The sequence below is a fragment of the Lolium perenne genome, chromosome 5, assembly GCF_019359855.2.
Source record: "Lolium perenne isolate Kyuss_39 chromosome 5, Kyuss_2.0, whole genome shotgun sequence".
Taxonomy (NCBI): domain Eukaryota; kingdom Viridiplantae; phylum Streptophyta; class Magnoliopsida; order Poales; family Poaceae; genus Lolium; species Lolium perenne.
Window position 1 is genome coordinate 261,187,144 of NC_067248.2, and position 27,586 is coordinate 261,214,729.

General features: G+C 44.2%; 3 protein-coding genes across 13 annotated transcripts; 1 reads left to right on the forward strand and 2 right to left on the reverse strand.

Annotated features, from left to right (window-relative positions):
- Positions 1-5,220: 5,220 nt before the first annotated feature.
- Positions 5,221-7,619, reverse strand: LOC127302885 (uncharacterized). Its single transcript, XM_051333595.1, has 6 exons — positions 7,337-7,619; positions 6,620-6,856; positions 6,396-6,509; positions 6,231-6,287; positions 5,640-6,111; positions 5,221-5,521 (listed from the first exon to the last, which is right to left on the reverse strand). The coding sequence occupies exons 1-6, from the start codon at positions 7,502-7,504 to the stop codon at positions 5,451-5,453; spliced, it is 1,119 nt and encodes a 372-aa protein (XP_051189555.1). The 5' UTR covers positions 7,505-7,619; the 3' UTR covers positions 5,221-5,450.
- Positions 7,620-7,839: 220 nt separating this feature from the next.
- LOC127302884 (histone-lysine N-methyltransferase TRX1) lies at positions 7,840-20,140 on the forward strand. 11 transcript variants are annotated; one of them, XM_051333588.1, is made up of 17 exons: positions 7,840-7,956; positions 8,075-8,571; positions 9,222-9,319; positions 15,668-15,793; positions 15,878-15,925; positions 16,090-16,207; positions 16,282-16,347; positions 16,428-16,489; positions 16,577-16,633; positions 16,709-16,777; positions 16,861-17,015; positions 17,460-17,701; positions 18,238-18,316; positions 18,405-18,718; positions 18,802-18,871; positions 18,951-19,436; positions 19,524-20,140. In XM_051333588.1, exons 2-12 carry the CDS (start codon positions 8,397-8,399, stop codon positions 17,623-17,625), a joined length of 1,140 nt encoding a protein of 379 aa, XP_051189548.1. In that variant the 5' UTR covers positions 7,840-7,956; positions 8,075-8,396; the 3' UTR covers positions 17,626-17,701; positions 18,238-18,316; positions 18,405-18,718; positions 18,802-18,871; positions 18,951-19,436; positions 19,524-20,140. The 11 variants fall into 11 exon arrangements, with proteins under 11 accessions (XP_051189548.1, XP_051189549.1, XP_051189543.1 ...); XM_051333589.1 differs by having other exon boundaries at positions 18,951-19,382; positions 19,493-20,140; XM_051333583.1 differs by having other exon boundaries at positions 18,951-20,140.
- Positions 20,141-20,388: 248 nt separating this feature from the next.
- LOC127302886 (splicing factor U2af large subunit B) lies at positions 20,389-21,479 on the reverse strand. Its single transcript, XM_051333596.2, has 2 exons — positions 21,239-21,479; positions 20,389-21,037 (listed from the first exon to the last, which is right to left on the reverse strand). Exons 1-2 carry the CDS (start codon positions 21,350-21,352, stop codon positions 20,516-20,518), a joined length of 636 nt encoding a protein of 211 aa, XP_051189556.1. The 5' UTR covers positions 21,353-21,479; the 3' UTR covers positions 20,389-20,515.
- Positions 21,480-27,586: the final 6,107 nt, after the last annotated feature.

A 27,586-nucleotide genomic window follows, 5' to 3' on the forward strand; every position in this document is an offset into this window, starting at 1 on the left:
TTGTATTTTGATTTAGTGCAGCAAACAAAGTAGTAAATAAAACTAAGCAAGACAAAAACAAAGTAAAAGAGATTGGGATGTGGAGACTCCCCTTGCAGCGTGTCTTGATCTCCCCGGCAACGACGCCAGAAAAATTGCTTGATGGCGTGTAGCACACGTCCGTTGGGAACCCCAAGAGGAAGGTGTGATGCGCACAGCGGCAAGTTTCCCTCAGTAAGAAACCAAGGTTTATCGAACCAGTAAGAGTCAAGAAGCACGTTGAAGGTTGATGGCGGCGAGATGTAGTGCGGCGCAACACCAGGGATTCCGGTGCCAACGTGGAACCTGCACAACACAAACCAAGTACTTTGCCCCAACGAAACAACGAGGTTGTCAATCTCACCGGCTTGCTGTAACAAAGGATTAGATGTATAGTGTGGATGATGATTGTTTGCAGAAAACAGTAAAACAAGTATTGCAGTAGATTGTATTTCAGTATAGAGAATTGGACCGGGGTCCACAGTTCACTAGAGGTGTCTCTCCCATAAGATAAACAGCATGTTGGGTGAACAAATTACAGTTGGGCAATTGACAAATAGAGAGGGCATGACCATGCACATACATATCATGATGAGTATTGTGAGATTTAATTGGGCATTACGACAAAGTACATAGACCGCTATCCAGCATGCATCTATGCCTAAAAAGTCCACCTTCAGGTTATCATCCGAACCCCTTCCAGTATTAAGTTGCTAACAACAGACAATTGCATTAAGTATTGTGCGTAATGTAATCAGTAACTACATCCTCGAACATAGTACCAATGTTTTATCCCTAGTGGCAACAACACATCCATAATCTTAGAGATTTCTGTCACTTCCCCAGATTCACGGAGACATGAACCCACTATCGAGCATAAATACTCCCTCTTGGAGTTACAAGCATCTACTTGGCCAGAGCATCTACTAGTAACGGAGAGCATGCAAGATCATAAACAACACATAGACATGAATTGATAATCAACATAACATAGTATTCTCTATTCATTGGATCCCAACAAACGCAACATATAAAATTACAGATAGAGGATCTTGATCATGTTAGGCAGCTCACAAGACCCGACAATTAAGCACAATGGGGAGAAGACAACCATCTAGCTACTGCTATGGACCCATAGTCCAGGGGTAGACTACTCACACATCACTCCGGAGGCGACCATGGCGGCGTAGAGTCCTTCGGGAGATGATTCCCCTCTCCGGCAGGGTGCCGGAGGCGATCTCCTGAATCCCCCGAGATGGGATTGGCGGCGGCGGCGTCTCAGTAAGGTTTTCCGTATCGTGGCTCTCGGTACTGGGGGTTTCGCGACGAAGGCTATTTGTAGGCGGAAGGGCAGGTCAGGGGGCCACACGAGGGGCCCACACTATAGGTCGGCGCGGCCAAGACCTGGGCCGCGCCGCCCTATAGTCTGGCCACCTCGTGGCCCCACTTCGTCTCCTCTTCGGTCTTCTGGAAGCTTCGTGGCAAAATAGGACCCTGGGCGTTGATTTTGTCCAATTCCGAGAATATTTCCTTACTAGGATTTCTGAAACCAAAAACAGCAGAAAACAGCAACTGGCACTTCGGCATCTTGTTAATAGGTTAGTTCCAGAAAATGCACGAATATGACATAAAGTGTGCATAAAACATGTAGAAATCATCAATAATGTGGCATGGAACATAAGAAATTATTGATACGTCGGAGACGTATCAATGGCGGAGTCCCGAAGGGATTCCACCACCATGGCCGGCCAACCCTAGGGCGTGGAGTCCCAGGTGGACTCCACCTATGGTGGCCGGCCACCCCCTCCCAAGGGAAGGTGGGAATCCCACCTCTAGTGGGAGTCCTAGCTTGGGTAGGTTTCATGTCATATGGAAGGTTTTGGTTTGGGGTCTTATTCGAAGACTTGTAGTCCAACACTTGGGGTTCCACCTATATAATGAGGGGCATAGGGGAGGGGGCCGGCCACCATAGAGCCACAAGTTGGCCGCACCCCTTGAGGCCGGCCACCCCCTCTCCCAAACCCTAGCCGCCCCCTCTCCTCCATAAGCTCCCGCACGCTTAGCGAAGCTCCGCCGGAGTTCTCCACCGCCACCGACACCACGTCGTCGTGCTATCGGATTCAAGAGGAGCTACTACTTCCGATGCCCACTGGAACGGGGAGGTGGACGTCGTCTTCATCAACAACCGAACGTGTGACCGAGTACGGAGGTGCTGCCCGTTCGTGGCGCCGTGATCAAGATCTTCTACGCGCTTTTGCAAGCGGCAAGTGAACGTCTACCGCAGCAACAAGAGCCTCATCTTGTAGGCTTTGGAATCTCTTCAAGGGTGAGATTCGATAATCCCCTCGTTGCTATCGTCTTCTAGATTGCATCTTGGCTTGGATTGCGTGTTCGCGGTAGGAAATTTTTTGTTTTCTATGCAACGAATCCATACATCTTCGCCTCACAACCATGAACAATAGTTTCCACTGTCAAAGCCACGTAATGATCGTGACATCGAAACACATGATTGAATTTCATAGTGGAAGAATGAGAAAGATAGAGAAAAAACAAGCCATTAAAGAAACAAAAATAAACGACACCCATAAATTAGCCTTCCTTAGGTCTACGGACAAATCCTACAAGCATAACTCACTACGCACATTAATCCATATTAATTGCCATCAATTACCAAAAGCACACATGGGGCTCCATGCACTTTCAGGTGTGCCCAATGTGCCATGCCTCCCTTAGTTTTGATCTCCGTGGTGCCTCTTAAGTGAGAGTGCATAGAGATCGAATCTAAGGAATGCTAGAGGTGATATGGTTGCTCTCAGCAATCAGTTACCTGATTGTCATATACTCTACCGGTACAACACTAGGTATTGATCCTCTGGATCAATGCATACTACTTTGCCAAAGGTTCCTACTCTTAGACTCTAGAATTAATTAAACCTTGTAGACTAGGCACCGCTTATTCTTGGTAGCTAAGGAAGAATAGCTTGCTTCCTATTTGCCTTCTCCTCCAGGGCTTGCTTGATTGCTCCCTCAGATCTCTCACACAAGTGTGTGTGCATGCCCGTGCGCGTGTGTGTGTATTTTTAGACTTAAGTGTGTGTTGTGAGGCTATGGTGTCTTAGGATGCTGGCTATTTATGACACATGAGTGCTATGCAGTTAGTGACTAAGGTGCTCTACTATATATTAGGCTAGCCATAGTGCTAGTATCATAGGTAGTATCATGCATACTAGGTCCACAAAAATGATGATGCGGCATGCAATTAAGGAGGAAAGATAGAATTAGAGTAACATAGGTGGATACTGTATCATAGCGCACCTTACGAGAAAAGTAAATGCCAAATTGATCTTGTACATAGATTTACATTGGGATTCTACAAAACAATAAATTTAGAAGTTTATGATACTACTATATAATACCACCCACTATAGAGATAGTATCATAGACAAGTATCATATGCATGATACTAGTATATGATACTATGCACTATGACCAGTCTTATGTGTCGCCTCTCTGTAATGGATTCAGGTGCATGGGTGATGTATATGTGGTTAAATATACTATCATATTGTCAGTTTCGGGTATGCTTATTTGAGCATGTCGGTTTCCGATTGCAAACTTGTCTAGGGGTTCAGTTTGGACATTTACAAACTTGTCCTAATTATGGAACTTATGATCCTTGTCTCATTTTTTTTGATTATTATTTGATTTTATATGAGCATTTGAATTTATCCCAAATTTTGTAATTCAATTTTTTTATTTTGAATTTCTTTGATTAAGTGATGTAAGTGATCTTGTGTATGTGTTTTGTATGGATAATGTGTTTATTATTTGAAATGTGTGTAAATGGAAACCAAAGACTTAGGTCTTGCTTCAAATTTATTTGAATTCAAGTTTGATTAGTTCAAACCTCAATTTTGAATTTAAACAAGATGTGTTAAAAACCATCTCAACTTGTACCTCAAACATTGACACAACTTAGTTGCAAACATTGAATCCCTTTGTTTTAGAAAGATAAAAGTTCAAATTTCCCTTTTTTTTGGATTTGCATGCTATGTAAATGCACATATTCTCATTCTACCCCCTCTCGAGGTCTATTGTTTGGGGTGTTATAGTATAGGATATGGTATATCAAATAACATGTGTATATGGATTATCTGAAAATAATTAGGATGTCCAAATGTTTTGAACATGCTATAATCCAATTTTCTAGTCAAAAGCAAATGCCAGTCTCACATAGGGAGTTGTCGGGTTCACTTCGCCAACACGCAGAGCTCTAATTTTTCACCATGGTAGACTGATGGTCGAATTATTTAACTTATATTTATACCATCTCGTCAATGTTTAAGTTTTAGCGTAATTTATGTATCTATTTTCTTAACTAAGTGTCTCAAAAAAGGATGAAAGATTAAATCCCTCTTAGATTTTGCTACTCATCCGATTCAAATTAATTGACTCAACTATCTAGACAGGTTTGTTGACTAGGTACGTCTATATATAGACAAAGTTGTGTCAACTAATATGAATCGGAGGAAGTATAACTATAATTATTTGGCCATGAGAATATTTATCTAACTATTTTTGTTTTTGTCCGAGTCCGCCCCGCTTCCGATTCTAATCCACACTCCAATACATCCGCATTTGAACCCACGACCGGTTAACATTTGCTCGGATTCGAATTTGTGAAAAAAATATCGTAAATGATACAATACAAGCAAATCCTGCTCCGATACGTTTATAGTCCTTTATGTATCCACGGGAACAAATATGAGATACGTAGTAGCTGTGAAAGGCTGATGGATGCATTTGTTTATAATATGCTGATAAATTAGATTTCCCTAGTTGTGAGATCTCGAGAATACGAACAAAGGTGTAATTTGTGATTGAAAACACTTTTGTCTTTTTTTTTTGAGATCGCAGCATTTTATCTCAAAAAAATAAACACTTTTGTCGTGTGAGATGTCCGGGGATAAACCGGAACGCCCTTGGTTGCGATGGCACGTTGTGTCACACGCACCAAACGGACAAGATTTGTGTCACACGACATTGAATGTGGAAACACGTGCTGTACAGTATGTACCTGGGTCTGTTACGATCGCCACGGCCGGCATTACTACCTGACCGCATGGTTTCGCGGCGAGGGACACACCATAACCGGCAGATAATTTCGCAAGTTTATGTAGTACCAGAAAGAAAGCGGTAGTGTAATAAACCTTCCGTGAAGCACAGTAGACTTTTATGAGAACAAAGCAAAACGTAGCAAGTTCACATTCACAAAAAGAAAAAAGAAAGACTGTAAGAGTGCAGAGAACTGTCATCCTGGGCTACTTGTAGGAACATACAGAAAAAGCGAGCGTATTATACGAGATGGTCGGGTGTGACTGTCACTCTCGTCATCTCAGTCCCCGTTTTCCTCTCCTTGGTGTTGGCTGCACTCACTTGCGTTTCTTGAGGTCGGGTTTCCTGTCTCCCTGTTGCCTCAGCTCGCTCTGAATGTCATCTGCACCTGCTGGGAGACAAGAAATCAGAATCCACCACGGAGGAGCTCAAATCAACTTAAGGACAAACAAAATGATCATGTTGAAGAGACTACTTGTTAACTCAAAGCCCAAGCTGCCACGAACCTGTTGGAGCCCGCCATGTATCAAACTCATCGGCCAGGTGGACCCTCCATGTGATGTGAAGATGTTGATCCCGCAGAATAGTGAAGGTGAGCTCAAGACACCAGATCCACCTGGTAGGACTCCCTCTCCGGTACAAATGCGTGGCAAACCTGATGCCGGTGTCCCTCTGATAGTAATGGGCATCCACTACCTGAAAGTAGGATACCAGCGTATACCTGTCTCCAGATACGTACCGATACAAGCACCATAGTGGGTGCGGCAGCCTGTCGAACTCTCCCGGCGGCTGCTGCCCGTTCTCCAGCAGGAACGGCGGCATCATCCGAACCGCTGCATGAACAAGATCGCAATCGACCATGTGGGTCGGGTGGTTCTCGCAAACCCTACAGAACGTCCTGAGGCAGCACGGGCCGAACCACAGTGGCCTTCGACAGTGCTGGCACGCAAAAGGCAAGCGACCCAACATGGATCTCGACTGCACACAGATTCAAAGGGTGGTAAATCAGGATTGCTAATCAGGAATCAGGATTGCTAACATACGATCAATTGCAAAAACACAGTCTGAATCGCTGCAAAGACTAATGTATATCTCACCAGCTGGGGAACCGCGTCCCTCGCCTTGAAGCTTCCCTGAATGCCAGCCAAACAGTGCTGCAAAATTCAGAAAATTCACAGGGTTAAATGACTGCCTCGCAAGAAAAAAAAAAAGACTGTCCACATCGAATTCAGGCACGCGCGCGCGACCAGACACACATATACCTGGGCGAAAGCATTTGCCACCATATCTGTCCTCCCGGTGAAGGTCATCCCTGGTGGGTTCCCACCGGGAACACCAAATCCATCAGCTACAATGAGGCTGGATCTCTGACTCAGCTGACAGTTAAATTCGTATAAGTGGCCCGGATAATCCGTGCAACATGCTGCAAGACTTGGAGATTATACAATACTATCCGAAGTGCAATGGCGGCGGCAGGTTTGCTTACTGATTCCGGTCCGTGTAAAGGGTGGAAAATGCTGATGCCGCGGAACCTCTGGTCCTCTCGCGTGAAGAAAAAAACATACTGATTGACAACAGTGTACGCCCTGGCAATGGCGGCCAACAGCGCGCGTCGCCGCAAGTCGGCCTCCAGCACCTCATCGCGGACGGGACAAAGGACGGGGTGCGGATCCGGATGGACCGTCAACTCCACGCACACCTCGGCCAATCTGGTGGTGACGACCTGCAATTCAAAGCATATCGCATCATTAGTTCATTACCGCATCTTTTCTTACTGTCGATAAGAACCCCGCGTTTCTTGATTGCTCCAAAAACTGCGCGTTTGTTCTCTCTAAACGAAGAATACCCACGGTTCTTGCTCCCGAAACCACCCACGTTTCTTGGTTCTCTCTAAACGAAGAATCCCCAAGGTTCTTGCGAAATTACCCATGTTTCTTGCTCCCGAAACCACCCCCGTTTCTTGCTGCGCTCCAAAATCCCCAAGGTTCTTGCGAAATTACCCATGTTTCTTGTTCCTGAAACCACCCCCGTTTCTTGCTGCGCTCCAAAATCCCCAAGCTTCTTGCGAAATTCCTCATGGTTCTTGCTCCCGAAACCACCCCCGTTTCTTGCTGCGCTCCAAAATCCCCACGGTTCTTCTTGCTAAACGAAAATCCCGGTTTCTTGCTTGCCAAATTCCATTAAGGCGAAAGATTTCACGCACCTCCATGTACAGACGCCCGCCAGGCGTGCTGACGACGACGCAGGGAACCACCTGGGGCGTCTCATCCACGATCACGCCCTGCGTCAGCGGCGTGCGCGCGGTAAGGCGACCGTCAGCGCCTTCTTGCGCCGTGGCGCCGGCGCGACCTCCGTCGCCTTCCATCGGCATTGCCTTGCCTCCGCGCTTGGGGCAGAGGCGAAGGCGAAGGCGAGAGGGGCGGTCGCTTTGCGAGAGCGGAGGGGGAGAAAGAGGGCGAGGCGGTGGAGTGCGCGTGCGTGGTGGAGGCAGAGGGCGATGGTACGGGAAGACGAGCGTCTGGACTGGAGGCGGCGGCGGGGCGGGGGGTTTTATAGACAGCACCGTCTCGGCGGGCGATGGTACGGTGACTCGGAGGAGATGAACTCCGTTTCCGTTCCAAATGGTCCAAGGGAGGGAAGAGGTGGGGCCCACGTGATTTCGAATCTAAAGTAGAGCTGCTGGTGCTTTGAGATTACCGCTCGGCCAAGAGGGGTCAGAAAGGAAGGATTAGTCAGAGTGGCTGGCGGCGGCGCGGCGGCGCTGGTGGGCGGGGGATTTGGGGGAGTGCGGGTGGGGGATTTGGGGGAAGAGCCGGCGGCACGGTGAGTTTTCAATCCGCCCCCTCGTGTGGATTTAATTGATGATGGTTTATTTCCCCTTTCCTCGTTCGAATTAATTGTATTATCCATTTATTTTCTCACGAAATCTCTAATCATACAGCTTCCTCCTGAGAAAGAAAGCTCGAATGAAATGGAGCTTCCTACCGGAGCCCATACCGTCATCGCCGTTCTCTCCCCTTCCTGTTCAAACCCTAGGAGGCGAGGCAGGATTCATCACTCAACTTAAACGTGGGGAGATGCTTACTGTTCTAGCCTTAGCCTGATTCTGGAGTACTATCATTCTGGAGATTTGTAATTTTGCAGCGGCATCTCTAAAGAGCAGCATGGATAAATCTCGAGAATTTGGCTCTATTGATGCTTTGCCAGAAAGCCCTGTTTACATGTGAAGTTTACGAAAGTCTAGCTGTGTCCGTGTTATCAGAATGTGCATGTTGGATGATAGCTTCCATGAAAGTTTGGAGTCTCCTCCGTTGTTGGTTCTGAACCTGTGTGACATTTCAGGGGGAGGGCAGTTTTCTGATTCCTTCTTTTGGCAGCGATTGCCTATATTTGGACATTGTGATGCTGGGAAGATGCAGTATTCTGGTCCTCATACGAGTAAGTACTGCAGATGATGTGACACTCAGTATTCTGTCTGAAAATTTTGTGTTGTGTTTTGTGGGAAGGTTTTCGGTAACCTAGTCTTGCCAGCCGATAGATAAGATTCTGAATCTGCACACTGTTTTGGCTACCACCTTGAACCTTTTCTCATGTGACTTCTCTACTCTCTGAACCTTGGGTCAGTTGACGGATTAGATTGTACATTGACTTCATTGCAATCGATGCTGACGGGAAAAAGTCTGTCTCCTGGAGCTACTTGCCTGGGTGCCGTTTGGTCTGTAATGAGTTCTTTGTCATGTAGAATTTTTTCTCTGTCCAAGCCGTTGTACGTCTTTTGGTTATCCCTTTTCTTGTTGTTGACTTAGCTTTGCATTTTTTATCTGCATTTTTTTCCTTTAATCATTGCTCAGGTTTTACAGACCTGATTGTGATAGTTTCTTTCCAGGCAGGATAGTATCTGATTCAGACCATTTTCATAACAAAATGCATATAGGCCTCAAGTGTATACTGCTTTCAGGAAGTTTACATCAGTAAAAGGTAGTTCATCTTTAGACTGCCATCAAGTTTGTGTAAAAATTTGCTCCAGTTTGGAACCGCGTGCTTTCATGAGTGTCTGGTTTAACGAGTACAATGTTATACTGTCACAGATCCACATTTAGTAACATATTACAAAATGGAAGTACTGAGGAATTCCGATATAAAAGCACGCCTGTTGTTTAGGGTGACCTCTGAAGATGGATTGCAGGTAAGCAAATTAACATTTTTTAGTACAGGGATACTTTATTTCCCTGAATTTTTGTATTAAGCGTAAAGCATATCATGATATGCCGTGTTATATTGCCATGTAGGGAAAGTACCAATGCAGCTGCCAGTTTCTTAGCAACATCATTTTGCAGATTGGAAGTTTTGTCTTTTTGATGTGATTGTCTGAGGGTCCTACACTTAAATTGTCAACCTACTAGGTGAGTGCCCGTGCGTTGCTACGGATAAATTGCGTCTTACTCTGCAAACATGTCTATAATAAAATTGTGTTCCACATTACTAAAAATTGAGTCAATTGATGCATCTTATTACGAGTTATATCCGATGGATAAACTTTTGGAGGCATTTTCCTTTCCCGTTTGGCCAATAATGAAGATGTATTGAACACACATTCTTCATCCGACCTAGTTTATAAGACCAACGTGTATTCCAAAATTATTTCATCAATATAATATAACTTCTACAGTAATAAAATTATACCATTAGAAACTATAACATCCGAACTTTCTAATGATATATGTTTTGTATATATATCTTGATTTATGTTGGTCAAATTGAAAACCTAGGGACCTATAAACGGAGATGAAGGTAACAGACATCATACACCCTAATTGATCTATTTTAGTTTAGATCATTTTATAAGATATAGTACAATAATTTCTTAAAAGTGGAGTACCAGCTGGTACGAAGCACTCTGTCAATTATAACAGGCGGACAAAGCCCCCAAACCAAGTGCTAAGCACTGTTTAGTATGACGAAGACAACAAAATTGTGAATGTTCCTAGCAAGAGGCTGCCCAATTGATAAAAATTACAATTCAGCCATAGGCAAGGCTGCTGGATGTATTGTTGCTTTTTAGAGGTTATTAGATGGCACCTGCTTGGGGTTTTGATTTGTGCCGGTGGCTTAGCCTTGTCTTTTGGCTATCTCAGCCGTGCTTGAACCAAACTTTGTAGTCCCCTCGTTCTACCTTAATGAAGTTCGGCCATAGGCCCTTCGAAAAGTTATAATTTAAATACCTACACATATTGGAGTAAAATCTAAATGCACTTTGTTATTTATTTTCCCAATCAAAGTAGCACCAAACAATAAGTGACAAGGAAAATTGTGACTTCAGGTAATACTTGGTTAGGGCCCCCGCCAAGTTGTGACATTGGTGAAGGTAACCAGATTGATTTCCCCTTGTGACAAGATCAGTTTTACATCTCAAAAGCAAAGACTGGTCCTCTTTGACAGAACAAAAATTGGAGTTATGTTCAGAAAAAGTGCGCAGGCCTGGAAACAAATCAAACAAGCCACATTACAGCATAGATGCAGAACGCAAAAAATATAGATCCCATATACATTGGCTCTGTGCCAAAAATTGGTCAACTAAACTATACATAAATATCTTTAAAATTCATGGATCACCTGCGCAATAGCAGTTATACTTCCATGAACTATACCTGCCACAACGGTTACCTTCATGAACTGATAATGTATGAAAAAACAAAGTAGACTTGTTAGTATACTAAACGAAAAAATTGCCAATACAATAAGCTGCTAAATTGGTAACTAAACAATAGTTTTTCCTAGTAATTTTTTACTGTTGAGTTTACCTCTATTTAAATCCAGGCGTGTACATTTATACAAATTCTTAGCTACGTTTCCTTTCCAGAAACATAATAACCGAGAAACATAAAATACCATACCAGCAGATCAAACGTTTTCTTTGATATATTTTGACATTTTTTTATGATAGTGTTGTGCATGATAGTGTATTTGCCATTGTGCGTAAAATATTAACCTGGATACATAAGAATTTAATTAAAATAGGATGCAACACTTGAGGGAGCATCAAATATGTAAATGCCAAACAGGGCATGCTCATATTACATTTTCAGCGGTACACGCTATCATTTCCCATTTGTATCACAAATTACTTGAAGAAAGCAACTTCCTTGAGGAGTGCTTCAATCCACCCAGACTTCAACTTTGATATCTCAATTTTTCAGCTAGATTAATAATTATATTCTAATATGGACAACATGTCCACTTCATACTATATAGATGATCAATCTAAGCACATCCACATTCCAGCCAGCCAATGTATTTATCCAAAGATTCTATGCATTCGATGAATACATCTATTAACCACCAAGCAATTATTCTTACCAATACATTGGATTAAGGTGGAAGATCCAACCTGATGTGAAATGGAGTGTCCGGACTTGCATTGGTGCTTTGACCTGGGCACCACCGCGATCATACATCTGAGGGGATGCTTCAATCCGCCCAGACTGCGCCATTGCTGTTAGATACATACTATTTCACTACCTGCGGTTAGAACTGAATATTGTATTGTCAAACACATACTAATGCAATGGCAATCTGCAAAAATAAAGAATCAAATCAAATTTAAGGGCATTATTGCTAGATAGCTATTGTAAGACATTATGGCATTAATAGATCAGAAATATATTGTTAAGTCTACTAAATTGGTTAGATATATGATAAGTAGTAAGGCTTTAATACATCCACGTCCCAAATTCAGAGTATGCTACTTGATCATAATGTATGCATTTGGTTAGAAATACACCAGTAATACCAATGTAAGAATGCAGAGTGAACAACTAAAACGCAAAGCACCAGGCCAAATAGCTTTTCTAGAACGGTTCTGTCTAGCTTGCAGTATTAGGCTTATATACAAGTTACAACCATATGAGCATAGATCGGATATGTAAAAGACACTCGGTCAGGCACCATCTTCAGACGTACATGCCTCATATACCTGGATACAGTAGGTAAACAGATGATCAATTGATCACTTCCCTCTTAAGAAGTTGGAAGTCCTAGTATACGGCGATTTCTCTTTTGCTAGGCCCAGCACTAAAAAACCGACTTTTTTACGATTACGAGGTTTATTCGAAGAGGAAATTGCATCCTGCAACCACAGCATTTCTCCCTTTTTTTTCTACCCCAGGCTTTGCAACATTTCGAAATCGGGAAATTGCAACAGGAGCAGGTGCTATTAGAGAACAATTAGCAGATTTGGATTTGCGAATTATTATAGAGAATTCCTTGGTCGAATGGAAGGAATTAGAAGACGAGGGGTATAGTGAACATATAACCTGTGTTAGGAATGACAATTTCTATCATGCAAATTACTCACGATGTGTAGAATATCCCTTGGAGTTGTCTTTTGAAACTGATTTCCACTTATTGCTAATATGTTAGCTATTCACTGGTAAGCCCTATTTTCGTGTGAACCGTATCAGAAGATAATACACTTCAGATCTACAATAAACTATGTGATGGTGACATCTAGAAATATGAATAACCTACCTGTCCAGCATGCCATACATGATGTCCATACTGGCAGGGACGACACCGTTCACCCTGGCAATGTCTTCCACCTCTATGGTCTTTTGGAAATAGATAACTGTGATACTGTCAGACAATAAAAAAAAAAATCGTAGTTCATGGAAACTGGATTGAGCCAAATGAGTGGCTGTGGGATAATTCTGATCTCCTATCACGTCGTAAGCACTGAAAGTAACAAAAAAATCATTTCTTACAGTGTGATTTGCTTCCATTTTTTAATTGCCACTGCCACAAAGCCTTGCTTTGTGAAGACATCTACCAGGAACAAGCATTTGATCAGACACCTAGCGCACACATACTAAAAACACCAGAACTGATAGATGTGCAGGCACATACCACAATCACAATATATGCCCTCTTCTCAGTTGAAAAGGCAATCAAACAGAGGCCGTATGGAGCCCATAAACAGAGAGATAAACACAGCTAAATGAAACTCTTACACAGCCGCAAGCTAATGCCAGTGACAAACCATGATGCCACTGAATATTTTTGGGGAAAGGTTGCCCATCACCATGCCATTCATAAGCCAATAGAAATGCCAAATTAAGGGTAGTAGTACAGTCACATCACATATTTTATGTGATAATTTTTTTAATTTAATTAGGACTATGGTGTGCCCTTATAAGTATAATCCACCATGAATCGTAATTCAGCTACAGAGTGGCACTTTTGTGCTTCAAACAGAACAACACATTTACCTTACTCCCTTTACTTTCATCTTGGCCTTTGTTGTACCAATATACATTGCGTAAAGAAATGATGCAAACAAAAGGTAGCAAATACCTCAAAAAGAAAAATGCCAGACCTTGAATTTATTGTCAGTTTGGTTCTGTCGAGTGCCCAGTGGCCTTTTTGATGCCGTAGTATTCCATTTCGTATGATTATCCCAATTAACCTCTCTGGTTGGGCGTTGCATCAAACATGTAAGAGATGTATACACCTGTTGACCTGAAGAAGTAATATCTTGGGCATCACCTGTGCATAGTTTATAAGTTGGAGGGCTAGTGTGAACAAATTCAGAGAGAGGGGCGGAGATGAAACAAAGAAACACTTCGCTGATGAAAATTCAGCTAGCATGAGTCCTCTTATCTTGACACCTCTTCCACTATGCTTATTGTTTCTGCAGAGAAGCATCCATCTGAACACAACATGTCGTATTAGCAAAGCTTAAGTTCACAATCAGAACCACACGGAACAACAACAATAACACTGAAGTTCAGAAACATGCAGTTTATATGGGACTCCTCACTACGGGTGTGCTCCAACGCTAGTATGAAGGGCCGAATACTGGAGGCGTCACGGCCGGCCTCATGGCCTGGGTCAACAGTCACACCACCCCGACAGGCGTTGACCGGAGACCTCGAGCATGGGCAGCTCTCGCGCCGGTTCGGGCCGGGGGAAGTCCAGAGTTGACCACACGGGAGTACAGGGACGCTACGGATCCAAGCGCGCTCAATGAACGCCTTCGTCTACGAGGCAAGGTCGACGCCGCTTTGCACCAGACACGGAGCAAAGTACATCGACCTCGTCTTGAATGGGGAATGGGTAGCACGAGGTTGGTAAGGAGCCCATGACCATCAAAGGAGGGGAAGTCCGGCGGCCTCCGCGAGGAAGGCATAGCGGCTGCAAATCTGCGATGGAGTCATGGAGTCGCTGCGCCAGGATTTGCAGCGGGCCGGAGGCGTTGAGGTGGTGGTGATGTTCTTTCCAGAGGCAGAGGGCTGGCTACTGCGCGATTGGGATGGTGGAGCCAGCGTGTCGATCCGCCACTGGCTCCACACCTCCGTCTTCGTGCCCTCCCCGCTCCATGCCTCCATCTCCATGCCCTCCCTGCCCCCGCCACCCCTGAGTTCTTGTCGATACGGGTACAACTCCCTCGGCCGGGGCGGCCACCATGAGATCCTCCGGACCCTCGCGGGGTGATGAACCAAGACTATCGCACCAATTCAACGGGGATCAGGTTCCAATGTTTTTGGAGATCACAATATTAGAGGTAAGATAAGGAGAGGATTAAGACGAGATTGTGTCCCGATTTTCCGTTCGACGGGCAGTTGTCTCTTGGTTTACTGTGAGGATCCCGTGATTAATGCTTCTCATATTTATTTTGGTCCTGATTGCTTTCCATGAATTGCCAATTGCTGTATCATGGTTTATTGAGGTGATCACGTGATTTTGGAAAGTGATCGGCGTTTTGGCGACTTTGAGGAGGGTATATCGCATCAATGGCTAGATATCAAGCGGGAGATGTTTAATACGATTGGACGGTCTTGATGCGTTTGATCTTTGACATCAAACATTTTTGACGACGTACCAACTCGAATATAATAGTAAAGATTGTTTCAAATTAGTTTCGATACAACTACTTTAAGAATAGTCCCTGCGCCATTTACACACTGTTCTCAACTTAGTTTGGTGATGCCTGTCATTGTTTCAGATAAGCCTTTATGGTGTATAAGGAGCCATTAGCATTTGCATGTTTTGATCATTCAGTCCATTACACTATGTGTAGGAAAGAGCATAACACATTCTTTCATGCCTGGATTCTTCTGCATAGACCTTTTTTTTTTTGTTTATCTTGTTCACCTGAGGTTGAGACTGAAATCAGATCAGTAATGTTGGCAAATTTACTTTTATGCTTTGGTACTACCTTACAGCGTTGACACACATTGTTTTTTTATATGGAGGGCATTTCTTCTGGGTAAAGTATAAGTATATTGTGCTACTATACCAGGATTTTATATAATCTTCCATAAAAGACATTGTCTTTATTGGAAACATGCATTCGCTGTCTGTAGATGCATGTTTACAAGTTTCATTGAAAAATGAAAATCAATTGTGCCATGTAGTGATGTAATTATCTACCAGGGGATCCCTTATATTGACTTCACATTGGTGCACTTCTGCTTTAGATAGTGTATTATTCCATTCTTTATCTTTGTTAATTGAAAGTCACTTGTGTATTTATTAGGAGTTGCCCAATGCAAGGTCATGTTTGAAATATTTTGAAAATGGTGGGGATACCCTCCGTGGTTGCAGAGATGTTCGTGTTAATTGGAAATACCTAGACTATTGCAATGTTTGTGATATGGATGAGGTAAATGATCCTAATCCTGTTCTCATGCTTATTCAAAATGCAATTACTCAAACTGAAAAGTCATTTAAACTCTTTGCCTTCTAGGAGTATGAAGACAATTTGTTCTTGCAATGTGAGAAGTGTCGTATGATGGTATGCGCTTACAGAATCATCCAACTTTTAATAAAAGGCGTATGCATCAATTGATGCAGAGGCTGGGGATATCCCCTTTTCGAAAAAAAAAGAATCATCCAACTCCATGAATATATCAAATATGGAAGTGCCTACAAATCCTGAAAGGCTTAAAAATGATGCAGGTTCATGCTCGGTGCTATGGCAAACTGGAACCATTGGATGGAGTACTTTGGCTATGCAACCTGTGCCGACCTGGGGCACCTCGCGTGTCCCCACGATGCTGTCTATGTCCAGTCACAGGTATAAGATTGTGCCGCACCGCTTGTAAAGCAAGGCTATGTGCCTATGTACTTATGTGATACAATCTCTTTTAGGGGGTGCAATGAAACCTACGACAGATGGTCATTGGGCTCATCTAGCATGTGCTATATGGATTCCTGGTATAATCACCTAGTCGATCAACATATTTTTTTTCTCAGTGGTATTATATCAAATTATCACGACATACTTTTGGTTTCAGAAACTTGCTTAAAAGACGTAAAGAGAATGGAGCCCATTGATGGATTAAGCAAAATCAACAAGGTTTTCATCCCCTTCCTCCCGTGATTTTGGTTGGAGTTTTTGTAGCATATTTGTAGAAACATCATCAGCTTTAATTTTTTTGTCCAGGACCGCTGGAAACTTCTATGCAGCATTTGCACTGTTGCTTATGGAGTTTGCATACAGGTATGTTTAGGAACAGTTTTAAGCTTATCTTGCGATGATTATAACAATATTATGACTCTTCTCGCATCAATGTAGTGTTCTCATCCTACTTGTCGAGTTGCATATCACCTGCTCTGTGCACGTGCTCCTGATCTTTGTGTCGAGGTACACTACTTTAGTACTATGTAGTGAAATTACTTTGTTGGAGACTAAATTCTACCACTTCATTAATATTCTGTTAATTTTAGCTTGAAGATGATGACAATGCCAATATCCACCTCATGTTACTTGCTGAAGACGAGGACCCGTGTATTCGTATACTCTTGTATTGCAAGAAGCATAGACAACCATGCTCAGGTAGTTCAGGCAGATGTGGCCTCATCATCTGGTTGTTTAAGGACAGGTAATAGCAATGTTTATTTGACCAGCATTACTCGATTTCCACACATTAATTTTGGTTGTGTATTTCTTAGTCACTTTTAGGTATCCTCACAAAATAAGCACCTGAAGTAAATATGGCTTGTGGAGTTCTGCTCTCGTGTTATGATTTTTTGTATATGGATTTGTCACTCAGATTTCTTTATTGTTTTTTTTTTTTGGTTTGACAGGGAAATCTTTTAGATAATAGCATTGCACATACTTTTAGATACAGTGGAAACCTGAGTAGCACTGCAATTATTTGTTTCAGTAGCACTGCAATTATTTTCGAACACACATTATCTATATATCTCACTGATTGATAATTTGATATACACAATATATCTGCAGAATCAATGTTAGCTAAAAAACTTTGCTTTATGGCATACTCTGAGGAAACATCCATTACTGAAACCTACATGTAATATAGGAAAACACAATGGAAGGACACGCGCCAGCAAACCGCATCGATCAGTTCAGAGGGCAGCTCAAATAAGGTGCAGTTTGCACCTTTGAAACATTCAACCATCCATATAGAATCAGGATTACTCAGCTTTCAAAAATCCAAGAGGCTATTCCACAGCCCGTCGGCGTAGTGACGATATTGGCAGATGTCATTCCATCCAAAACAAATCAGGATCCAAGAAGGAACATTCATCTGAAAAATGCAAGGTACAATTTCTGAGATATTTTTTTTCTCGAACACATGCCAAAGCATGTGTCATTGTATAGTAGAAGAAACCGTCAAGAAGACGGGAGCATACAGGGGGTAGCAGAGCTACAAAAGAAGTTCAGAGAGAAACAAAAACTATACAAGGCTAACTTTGTTAGACCTATAGACTCTAAGGTGCTGCAACATCGGGAGGTCTAGCATGTAAGGGTAGCCGGCGTAGAGCCCCGGCCATCATCCACAGTTATGTTTTTGAAAAACTATTACACATACTTTTTTTTGAACTGAACTATTACACATACTGACACACTGCTCTCATCAAATGTGGCAAATGTGCCAGCATACCCCTGTGGGGAGAGCACGCACAGTCCTTCGATGCCGTTTCTCTTCATAGGGCATCCTCTGCAGATAGCATTATAACACTATTCGCAGGGATGACTGTTGCCAAATATGCATGTATATTAGTTTACGCACATATACTACATTACTCAGTCAAATATTGTCTCAATTAGCCAATGTAACGCTGATGTTGCTATAGGAATGGTGGCATTCAAAAGCACAACCCCACGCTGGCATGTCAACATACCCATTCCAGAAATGTCTGAAACACGGAGCAGGTGTGCTCAGGCAAACTCCTGAAATTATATTTGTATTACATAGCTCGTATGCTCACTGTAGAACTTAACGACTGTCGCATCATTCAAGATCACCCATGCAGAATAGAGTAGCAGGGTTCACCAAATGCAAAAGCTGAGCCAATCGAAATAACACTATGCCCTTACCAAGCAAAAAAGAGAGACACTGCCGGTAAACTATTTCACGTGGCCATCTCTGAAATAATCAATGTTCCTGATACAGTAGCAGCATCCACCAGTACTTCCAAGATACCGATAACAGCTGATAAATCTACACTGCCTCGTTCATCTGATGAAGCAATACAACCATCACCTCAGAGCAAACATTCAGAGAATACGCCAGCCAAGGACATCATAGAAGAGACTGACCAAGACTCAGAAGAAGTAAGCAAATACAACAAGAACCATACTTTTAAGTTTCTTTCGCACCAACTTTGCTCAACTTACTCTGAATTTCTTTATACCAGAACACAAATTCTACACAGCAGGCAAAAAGAGGAAAAATCAGCATCAAGCCACTGAGCCAGCTAAAAAAAGGTAACGTCCTAAAACTTAAGTGCAGAGCGCAACTGGAAACAAATATATAGTCACTTTACGAACTACCTATCCTCCGCAGCAAAACAAACGACAGAAGACAAGGAGCTATTCCCTAAAAAAGACATGATCTTCTTTTCCTCCAAGGAGATGGCAATCTCCATCATCAGGTCAGGCCGCTCCAAACAAAGACAAAAAAGGCAGAACTAATGATTCCATCAATCCCAGAAGTAGAAGCAATGTTGTGTAAAATTAAGTACCCGTCTACTCATGACTGCGTCTACTTATGTGTAATTAGCTTACTTGTGTAAAATTAAGAAAGATGGAGGTTTTTGACACTTGTGTTATATGTGGTATGGAACGCGAGTGCGCGTTCCATGCCTTCTGTAGGTGCCCCATGGCGAGGAGTCTCTGGCAAGCCATGGAGAAAGTCTGGCCACTCCCAGATATTGGAACGCTCACGAACACAAGTAGCGAGTGGCTGCTGCACTTGTTGGAGGGAAGATCGGAAACGGTGCGTGCCATGATCATAATGATACTCTGGCGAATTTGGCACTGCCGAAATGAGGTGATCCATCACAAACCGGCGCCACCTATTGAAGCATCTCGACGTTTCCTATGCAGCTATCTTGAATCGTTGTTCACAATCAAGCAGTTTCCAAATGCTGACGTTGCAAAAGGAAAGACAGTGGTGTCTTGGAGCAGGGATAATAAACTGAAGACGACGCCCGGCGTTAGTAAAACCGCCGTGGCCATAGAGGAAACCACCAGAGGGGCATGTGAAGATGAATGTGGATGGGTCTTTCTGAGCAACTAGTGGAAAGGGAGGAGCAGGTGTGGTTCTCCTTGAAGATGCAGGGCCGATTATTGTTTCGTCATGTCGTTTCCAGTCAACCTATCGGAGTCCTCTCGAAGCTAAACTGGAAGCATGCCATCTTGGCATATAGTCCTTGCAACGGACTGGTCTTCCCTTCCGTGTGTGTGATTGATACAGACTGCACTGAAGCGATGAAGTTGGTCCTTGCTGATGGTATCAATCGATCGTGTTTTACAGGGATTGTCCAGGAATCAAGCGTCTGATGGCGTCTAGGAGTAATGTTCATTTTTTAGCAGTGAGTAGTGAGCAAAATAATGTAAGCCACTTGTTGGCAAACTTGGGTCGTACTAGTTCTAGCTCAGAGGTTTGGCCTGGTTCGGAGCCGGTTGATGTCACGGCACTTTGCCGTGACGAGTGTACTTTGGTTGGTTAATTAATATAGCTTCCATTGGCAATTTTTTTTTAGCTTATTTACACCACTCTTTTCCTATGTCGCATTGTGAACCTATATGCCCTCGCTCCATCTACTCGTATTAACTCTGTTCGGATTAACACCAAGGGGGTGACGGAGCTTCCTAGTACACATATATAGAACTTAAGAACATTCCTTACAATGTGCTTCGAAATTAAGTAGACCAATCTTTTTCTCAAGCACCAATGCTTAATTTCTATGGACATGGCAGGAGCTTAATTACACTTGTACTGTCCAAATAAGAAGGATTCTTAATAAAAGAAAACGAGTTCATTTTTGTAAACAGCTCTATAAGCAAGGACCTACTACATTGTAGATGGGGTTACAAGCTCGAGAGGAAAAAAGAAAAAAGAAACTATTATCCGTCGTAGTCATAGTCTCCAGCAGCAAACTTGTCCTCCGGGAAGTACCCAGCAATAATCTTGGTCCCGTCAAACCACTGCCCATCCAATCGGATCCTGCACTGGATCGAGTCTTCGAGGCAAGCATACTCCAGGAATACCTTCCCGTCTTCGGAAGCCACCGGATGAGCAGCACCACGGATTGGTCGCGGGAGCACGACCTTGAGCAGGTCACCGAACTTGCGCGCCTCTTGAGTAAGCTCGTCCAGCACTTGCTGGTACACCTGGTCGTCTTGGAGCTGGTCCAGCGATAGCACCTTGGCAAGTCGTACCACCCTCGTTGCTCCGCCGACTTGGTGCGGCTCGGGAGAGCAACGACGATGAACCTGCTGGTCCCGCCTGTGAATGGTGGCTGTGTGTGGCGGCGACTCTGGTTGATGACGACCTGGAGAAGATGGCCGGCCGTAGAGAAGCAGGATTTCCGGAGTGCCGTCCGGTCTCCTCGAGTGTGAGCTCTCGATACGGACCGTAGTCCAGCCCTGCGCGCAAGCAACCCGAAATCACGTCAGTATGGTGAAATCATGAAAGGAAATCGAAGAACAAAATTAAGAGTTTCCCCATTTTAGTTAGCACTAGTTCTGTCGCGGGCCTAATTAACCTGCAGATCTGAAGCCATGATTGCGCAATTCGAGTAAAATCCTCAATTTTAGAATACAATGAAGGGGATCGGAGACGCGAACCTGCGGTGGGTCGGCCGGCGGGAAGCAAGGAGGGAACTCCATATCTGTGGTTGGCAGTCTCCGTGGAGGGTTGTCCGCCCAGTTTTTCTCGAAAACAAAGGGGCGGCCGGCCATGCTAGCTATCCGGCGGCGATCGGCGGCGAGCTCGGCCTCTGCGTCGGGTGATTAGTCTTGGTGATTGATGTGATGGATTCTATCGTCTGAAACTGGAACTGGAACTGGGGTGGAGGAGACGGGCCGGCCGGTCGGGCTTATAAAGTGGCTACCACTAGCCCTGTGTCCGAGTCGAACTCGAGCCCGGGGTCGATACACACGCAGCTAGCGACACAAAAAAAAAATCGCACCGACCTAGCATCCGTTTCCTTTCCGGACGCTGCTAGGGCGTGAGGGTGGGTCGGACATGGCTATACCTGACCATTTCTCGGGCCGGCCCGGGCCGATCAAGGCCCGACACAGAAAATCTTGGCTTAGGCCCAGCCCATCATAAGGAAAGCCCGTCGGGCCTCGGGCCTTGGGCCGCGCAAAATGATGGCCTAGGCCAGGCCCATGCTAACCATCGGGCCAAAAAATCTGGCCCAGGCCCGGCCCACATGCATGGTCGGGTCTTGCTTGGCCCGACAATTTCGGGCTGGGCCGGGCCGGGCTACCCATGGCCAGGTATAGACGTGGCACATCAGCTCGATCTCGTTATAAGAGCATCCAGTCGTGTCCCCCAGACCATTTCCCAAACAATGTCAGATTGAGCGTTTGAGGAACGTGTTTTGTTCGTGTCACGTTTGGGGGACGTCGCTCCTCAGTCGTGTCCCTAAAACAAAATCCCCAAATAAATATTACTACACGAAAATAAAGGTATTCATTCAAATTTAATTATATATTACAAAATTTGAATGAAAATGGCTAGATTTCATCTAAACCCTAGCCTACTGACCGTCTGGCGGTGCGTTCGACGGCCCTGCCCTATCATCGCCTCCCCTCCGCCGTAGCTCCTGATGCGCGCGCCGTCTCTCCATGCGTAGGGCGGTGGTTAGACGTCGCTGCTCCAGCAGCCCGCCGTCGCATGCCCTCCCCTGCTGCGTGATACGTCTCCAACGTATCTATAATTTCTGATGTTTCATGCTTGTTTTATGACAATACCTACATGTTTTGCTCACATTTTATGATGATTTTATGCGTTTTCCGGAACTAACCTATTAACAAGATGCCGAAGTGACAGTTCCTGTTTTCTGCTATTTTTGGTTCCAGAAATCCTACAAAGGAAATATTCTCGGAATTGGACGAAATCAACGCCCAATATCTTATTTTTCCCGGAAGCTTCCAGAGCACCGAAGAGGGGCCAAAGGGGAGCCAGGGGGCCCCACCCCACAAGGCGGCGCGGCCAAGGGGTTGCGCCCCCTGGTGTGTGGGACCCCCAGACCCCTTCCGACTCCGTTTCTTCGCCTATATAAGTCGTCGTGACCTAAAACTTCGAGACGAATAAGCCACGATACGAGAAAAGTTCCAGAGCCGCCGCCATCGCGAAGCCAAGATTCGGGGGACAGAAGTCTCTGTTCCGGCACGCTGCCGGGACGGGGAAGTGCCCCCGAAAGGCATCTCCATCGACACCACCGACATCTTCATCGACATCGCTGTCTCCCATGATGAGGAGGGAGTAGTTCTCCCTCGAGGCTAAGGGCTGTACCGGTAGCTATGTGGTTAATCTCTCTCCCATGTACTTGAATACAATGATCTCATGAGCTGCCTTACATGATTGAGATTCATATGATGAGCTTTGTATCACTATTAATCTATGTGCTACTCTAGTGATGTTATTAAAGTAGACTATTCCTCCTCCATGATGTAATGTTGACAGCGTGTGCATCATGTAGTACTTGGTATAAGCTATGATTGTGATCTCTTGTAGATTATGGAGTTAACTATTACTATGATAGTATTGATGCGATCTATTCCCCATTTCATAGTCTGTCGGTGACGGTGTGCATGCTATGTTAGTACTCGGTATAATTGCGTTGGTCTATCATGCACTCTAAGGTTACTTAAATATGAACATCGAATATTGTGGAGCTTGTTAACTCCGGCATTGAGGTGCTCTTGTAGCCCTACACAATTAATGGTGTTTGTCATCCAACAAGAGAGTGTAGAGTAGTTTCAGTTATGTGATCAATGTTGAGAGTGTCCACTAGTGAAAGTATGATCCCTAGGCCTTGTTTCCAAACATCGAATCTCCGTTTATTTACTGTTCTGCTACATGTTTACTCGCTGCCATATTTATTTCAGATTGCTATTACCACTCATATACATCCATATTACTTGTATTTCACTATCTCTTCGCCGAACTAGTGCACCCATACATCTGACAAGTGTATTAGGTGTGTTGGGGACACAAGAGACTTCTTGTATCGTAATTGCAGGGTTGCTTGAGAGGGATATCTTTGACCTCTACCTCCCCGAGTTCGATAAACCTTGGGTGATTCACTTAAGGGAAACTTGTTGCTGTTCTACAAACCTCTGCTCTTGGAGGACCAACACTGTCTACAGGAAAAGAAGCCAACAGTAGACAGCAAGCTATTTTCTGGCACCGTTGCCGGGGAGGTAAGGTAAAAGGTATTCACATCCTTCGACTACTAAGCTATTTCCTAGCACTGTTGCCGGTGTGTGAGTGCTCGAAGCTATTTTCTTTAGATTCTGCAATTGCATCTTTTTGTTTCTTGTTTTTCACTAGTTAGGCATAATGGAAAATAACAGTGAGCTTTTTAATCTATTTCCTGAGTTAAGACATGGATTGTTTGATGCGAAAATTAAAAAACCTATGGAACCTTATTTGCATGCTAGTAGCAATGTTATTAGTATGAACGCTTCGAACACCATTGTTGCTAATGCTATGGAAAATTCTAAGCTTGGGGAAGCTGGTTTTGATGAGCATGATATTTTTAGTCCCCCAAGCATGGAGGAGAAAATTTACTTTGATGATACTTTACCTCCTATATATGATGATTGCAATGATGACTATCATATTTTCAGTCCACCTACTATTGAGGAGAAAATTAATTATGATTATAATATGCCTCCTATATTTGATGATTATGGTGATGAGAATAATAATGATAGCTACTTTGTTGAATTTTCTCCCACTACAATTAATAAGAATGACTATGCTTATGTTGGGAGTAGTAATTATTTTATGCATGAGACTCATGATAAGAATGCTTTATGTGATAGTTATATTGTTGAGTTTGTTCATGATGCTACTGGAAATTATTATGAGAGAGGAAAATATGGTTTTAGAAGTTTTCATGTTACTAAAACACCTCTCTATATGCTGAAATTTTTGAAGTTACACTTGTTTTTTCTTCCTATGCTATCCACTTTGTTCTTCATTGACTTGTTTATTTACAAGATTCTTTTTCATAGGAAGTGGGTTAGACTTAAAAGTGTTTATTGTTTGCTTTTGATGCTCTCTTTGCTTCAACTTTCATCCTTATGTGAGCATCATTAAAATTACTGAGCCCATCTTAATGGCTATAAAGAAAGCACTTCTTGGGACATAACCCATGTTTTTATTTTACTACAATAATTTTGTTTTATATTTGAGTCTTGGAAGTTGTTACTACTGTAGCAACCTCTCATTATCTTTATTTTATTGCATTGTTATGCCAAGTAAAGTCTTTGATAGTAAGATTCATACTACATTTGGATTACTGCGCAGAAACAGATTTCTTGCTGTCACGAATTTGAGTAGTATTCTCTGTAGGTAACTCAGAAAAATCTGCCAATTTACGTGCGTGATCCTCAGATATGTACGTAACTTTCATTCGATTTGAGCATTTTCATCTGAGCAAGTTAAGTGCCCCTGAAAAATTCGTCTTTACGGACTGTTCTGTTTTGACAGATTCTGCCTTTTATTTCGCATTGCCTGTTTTGCTATGTTTGATGGATTTCTTTATTCCATTAACTTTCAGTAGCTTTGTGCAATGTCCAGAAGTGTTAAGAATGATTATGTCACCTCTGAACATGTGAATTTTTGATTATGCACTAACCCTCTAATGAGTTTGTTTTAAGTTTGGTGTGGAGGAAGTTTTCAAGAATCAAGAGAGGAGGATGATACAATATGATCAAGAAGAGTGAAAAGTCTAAGAGCATCTCCAGCCGCGTCCCCCAAACCGTCCCCCAAAGCGCGCCAGATTGAGCGTTTGGGGGACGTGTTTTGTTCATGCCGCCTTTGGGGGACGTCGCTCCCCAGCCGCGTCCCCCAAACGCCGCCCCCAAACGTTTAAAATATTTTTTGTTGATTTTTTTTATTTTAATTTCCACAAACTAATACATAATTTGGAACGTGGTTTACACGAAAACACAGTTAGGCACATGGTTTTCCACAAACTAATACATAGTTTGAACCGTCGTGGACACAAATATAAAAGTTTGCAAAGAAACTAAACCTAACTAGGCCGTGCATCGAAGGTTTCCTATGTTCGCTGCTAAGAAAGAACACTCGAGGGCACACCCAGTCACCTAAACTAGAAAATCCAGTGGGAGGATGGTGCCCTTGTTGGTTCTACCGAGGAGGCGAACATCCAGAAACCTCCGTGCACGTGTTCCCTGCGAAGAAAGAACACTCAGTCATCCTCCTCGTCGGTGCTGTCGCCGTGGTAGTCCCGGCGGCACCGCGTCTCGTCGAAGACCCTGACGCTCATGTCCCTGTCGCCGAAGTAGGAGAACAGGAGGATGAAGCCGGCTTGGAGGCTGTGGTGCCGCGCGAACTTCTCCCAGCCGATGTTGAGGTACATCTTGCCGCGCGCGTCGTAGATCACGTCGACGATCCACCGGTAGTAGCCGCACGCAGCCTCTCGCAGATGCATCGTGCGCAGGCGATCGTCGCCGGCGACGTAGTCGGCGAAGGAGTCCGGCAGCCTCTGGATGCCGCGCGGGTCGCCCTTGAGGACGAGGACGAACTCGAACCGCATGTCCGGCATCACGTCCATCTCCGACGATGATGAAGCCGGCGGCGTGGAAGGCGACGGTGAGCGTTCAGCTCTGCCGCGGCCACGACCACGACCACGACCACGGCCGCGAGGTCAGCCTCCGCCTCTACCGGACATAGCGTCGAGTCTTGTTGAGATGGTGGCGGCTAGGGTTTGGGAGAGAGGCGCTAGGGTTTGTGTGTGAGAGGGACGATGAGAGGCAGCCCTTTTATAGGCCGGACGGAGGCGGGGGAGCGGTGGCGCGCATTAACGCCGGCACGCAGAGCTAGGCGCGACGGGACGCGTCGCTGCATCACTGCGAGAACTGCACCGTCAATGCGTCGCTGCGGGAACTGCACCTCCAATAACTTCCGTCGCGAGGTAGGCGACGGTTAGGTTAAAAATTTATTGTGCCACTGACGAGCCGGCCTCGCCACTCCCCGCCTCGCTTTTCGTTGTGTCCGGCGTCCCCGGTGCGTCCCCTGTGGGACGGGGACGGGCTCGGGGCGCCGGATACCGTATGGGGGCGCGCCGGACAAAAATGGGCTTTGGGGGACGCGGCTGGAACGGTTTTTTTGTCCGGCGCGCCCCAAATCGCTTTGGGGGACGCGGCTGGAGATGCTCTAAGCTTGGGGATGCCCCCGTGGTTCATCCCTGCATATTTCAAGAAGACTCAAGCATCTAAGCTTGGGGATGCCCAAGGCATCCCCTTCTTCATCGACAACTTATCAGGTCACCTCTAGTGAAACTATATTTTTATTCCGTCACATCTTATGTGCTTTACTTGGAGCGTCTGTTTGTTTTTATTTTTGTTTTTGTTTGAATAAAATCAGATCCTAGCATTCATTGTGTGGGAGAGAGACACGCTCCGCTGTTGCATATGAACACATGTGTTCTTAGCTTTATTTTTAATGTTCATGGCGAAGGTTGAAACTGCTTCGTTAATTGTTATTTAGTTGGAAACGGAAAATGTTACATGTGGTAATTGGTATAATGTCTTGAATAATTTGATACTTGGCAATTGCTCTGCTCATACAGGTCATGTTTAAGCTCTTGCATCATATACTTTGCACCTATTAATGAAGAACTACATAGAGCTTGTTAAAATTTGGTTTGCATGATTGGTCTCTCTAGAGTCTAGATATTTTCTGGTGAGGTGTTTGAACAACAAGTAAGACAATGTAGAGTCTTATAATGCTTGCAATATGTTCTTATGTAAGTTTTCCTGTACCGGTTCATACTTGTGTTTACTTCAAACAACCTTGCTAGCCTAAGCCTTGTATTGAGAGGGAATACTTCTCGTGCATCCAAAATCCTTGAGCCAAAAACTATGGCATTTGTGTCCACTATACCTACCTACTACATGGTATTTCTCTGACATTCCAAAGTAAAT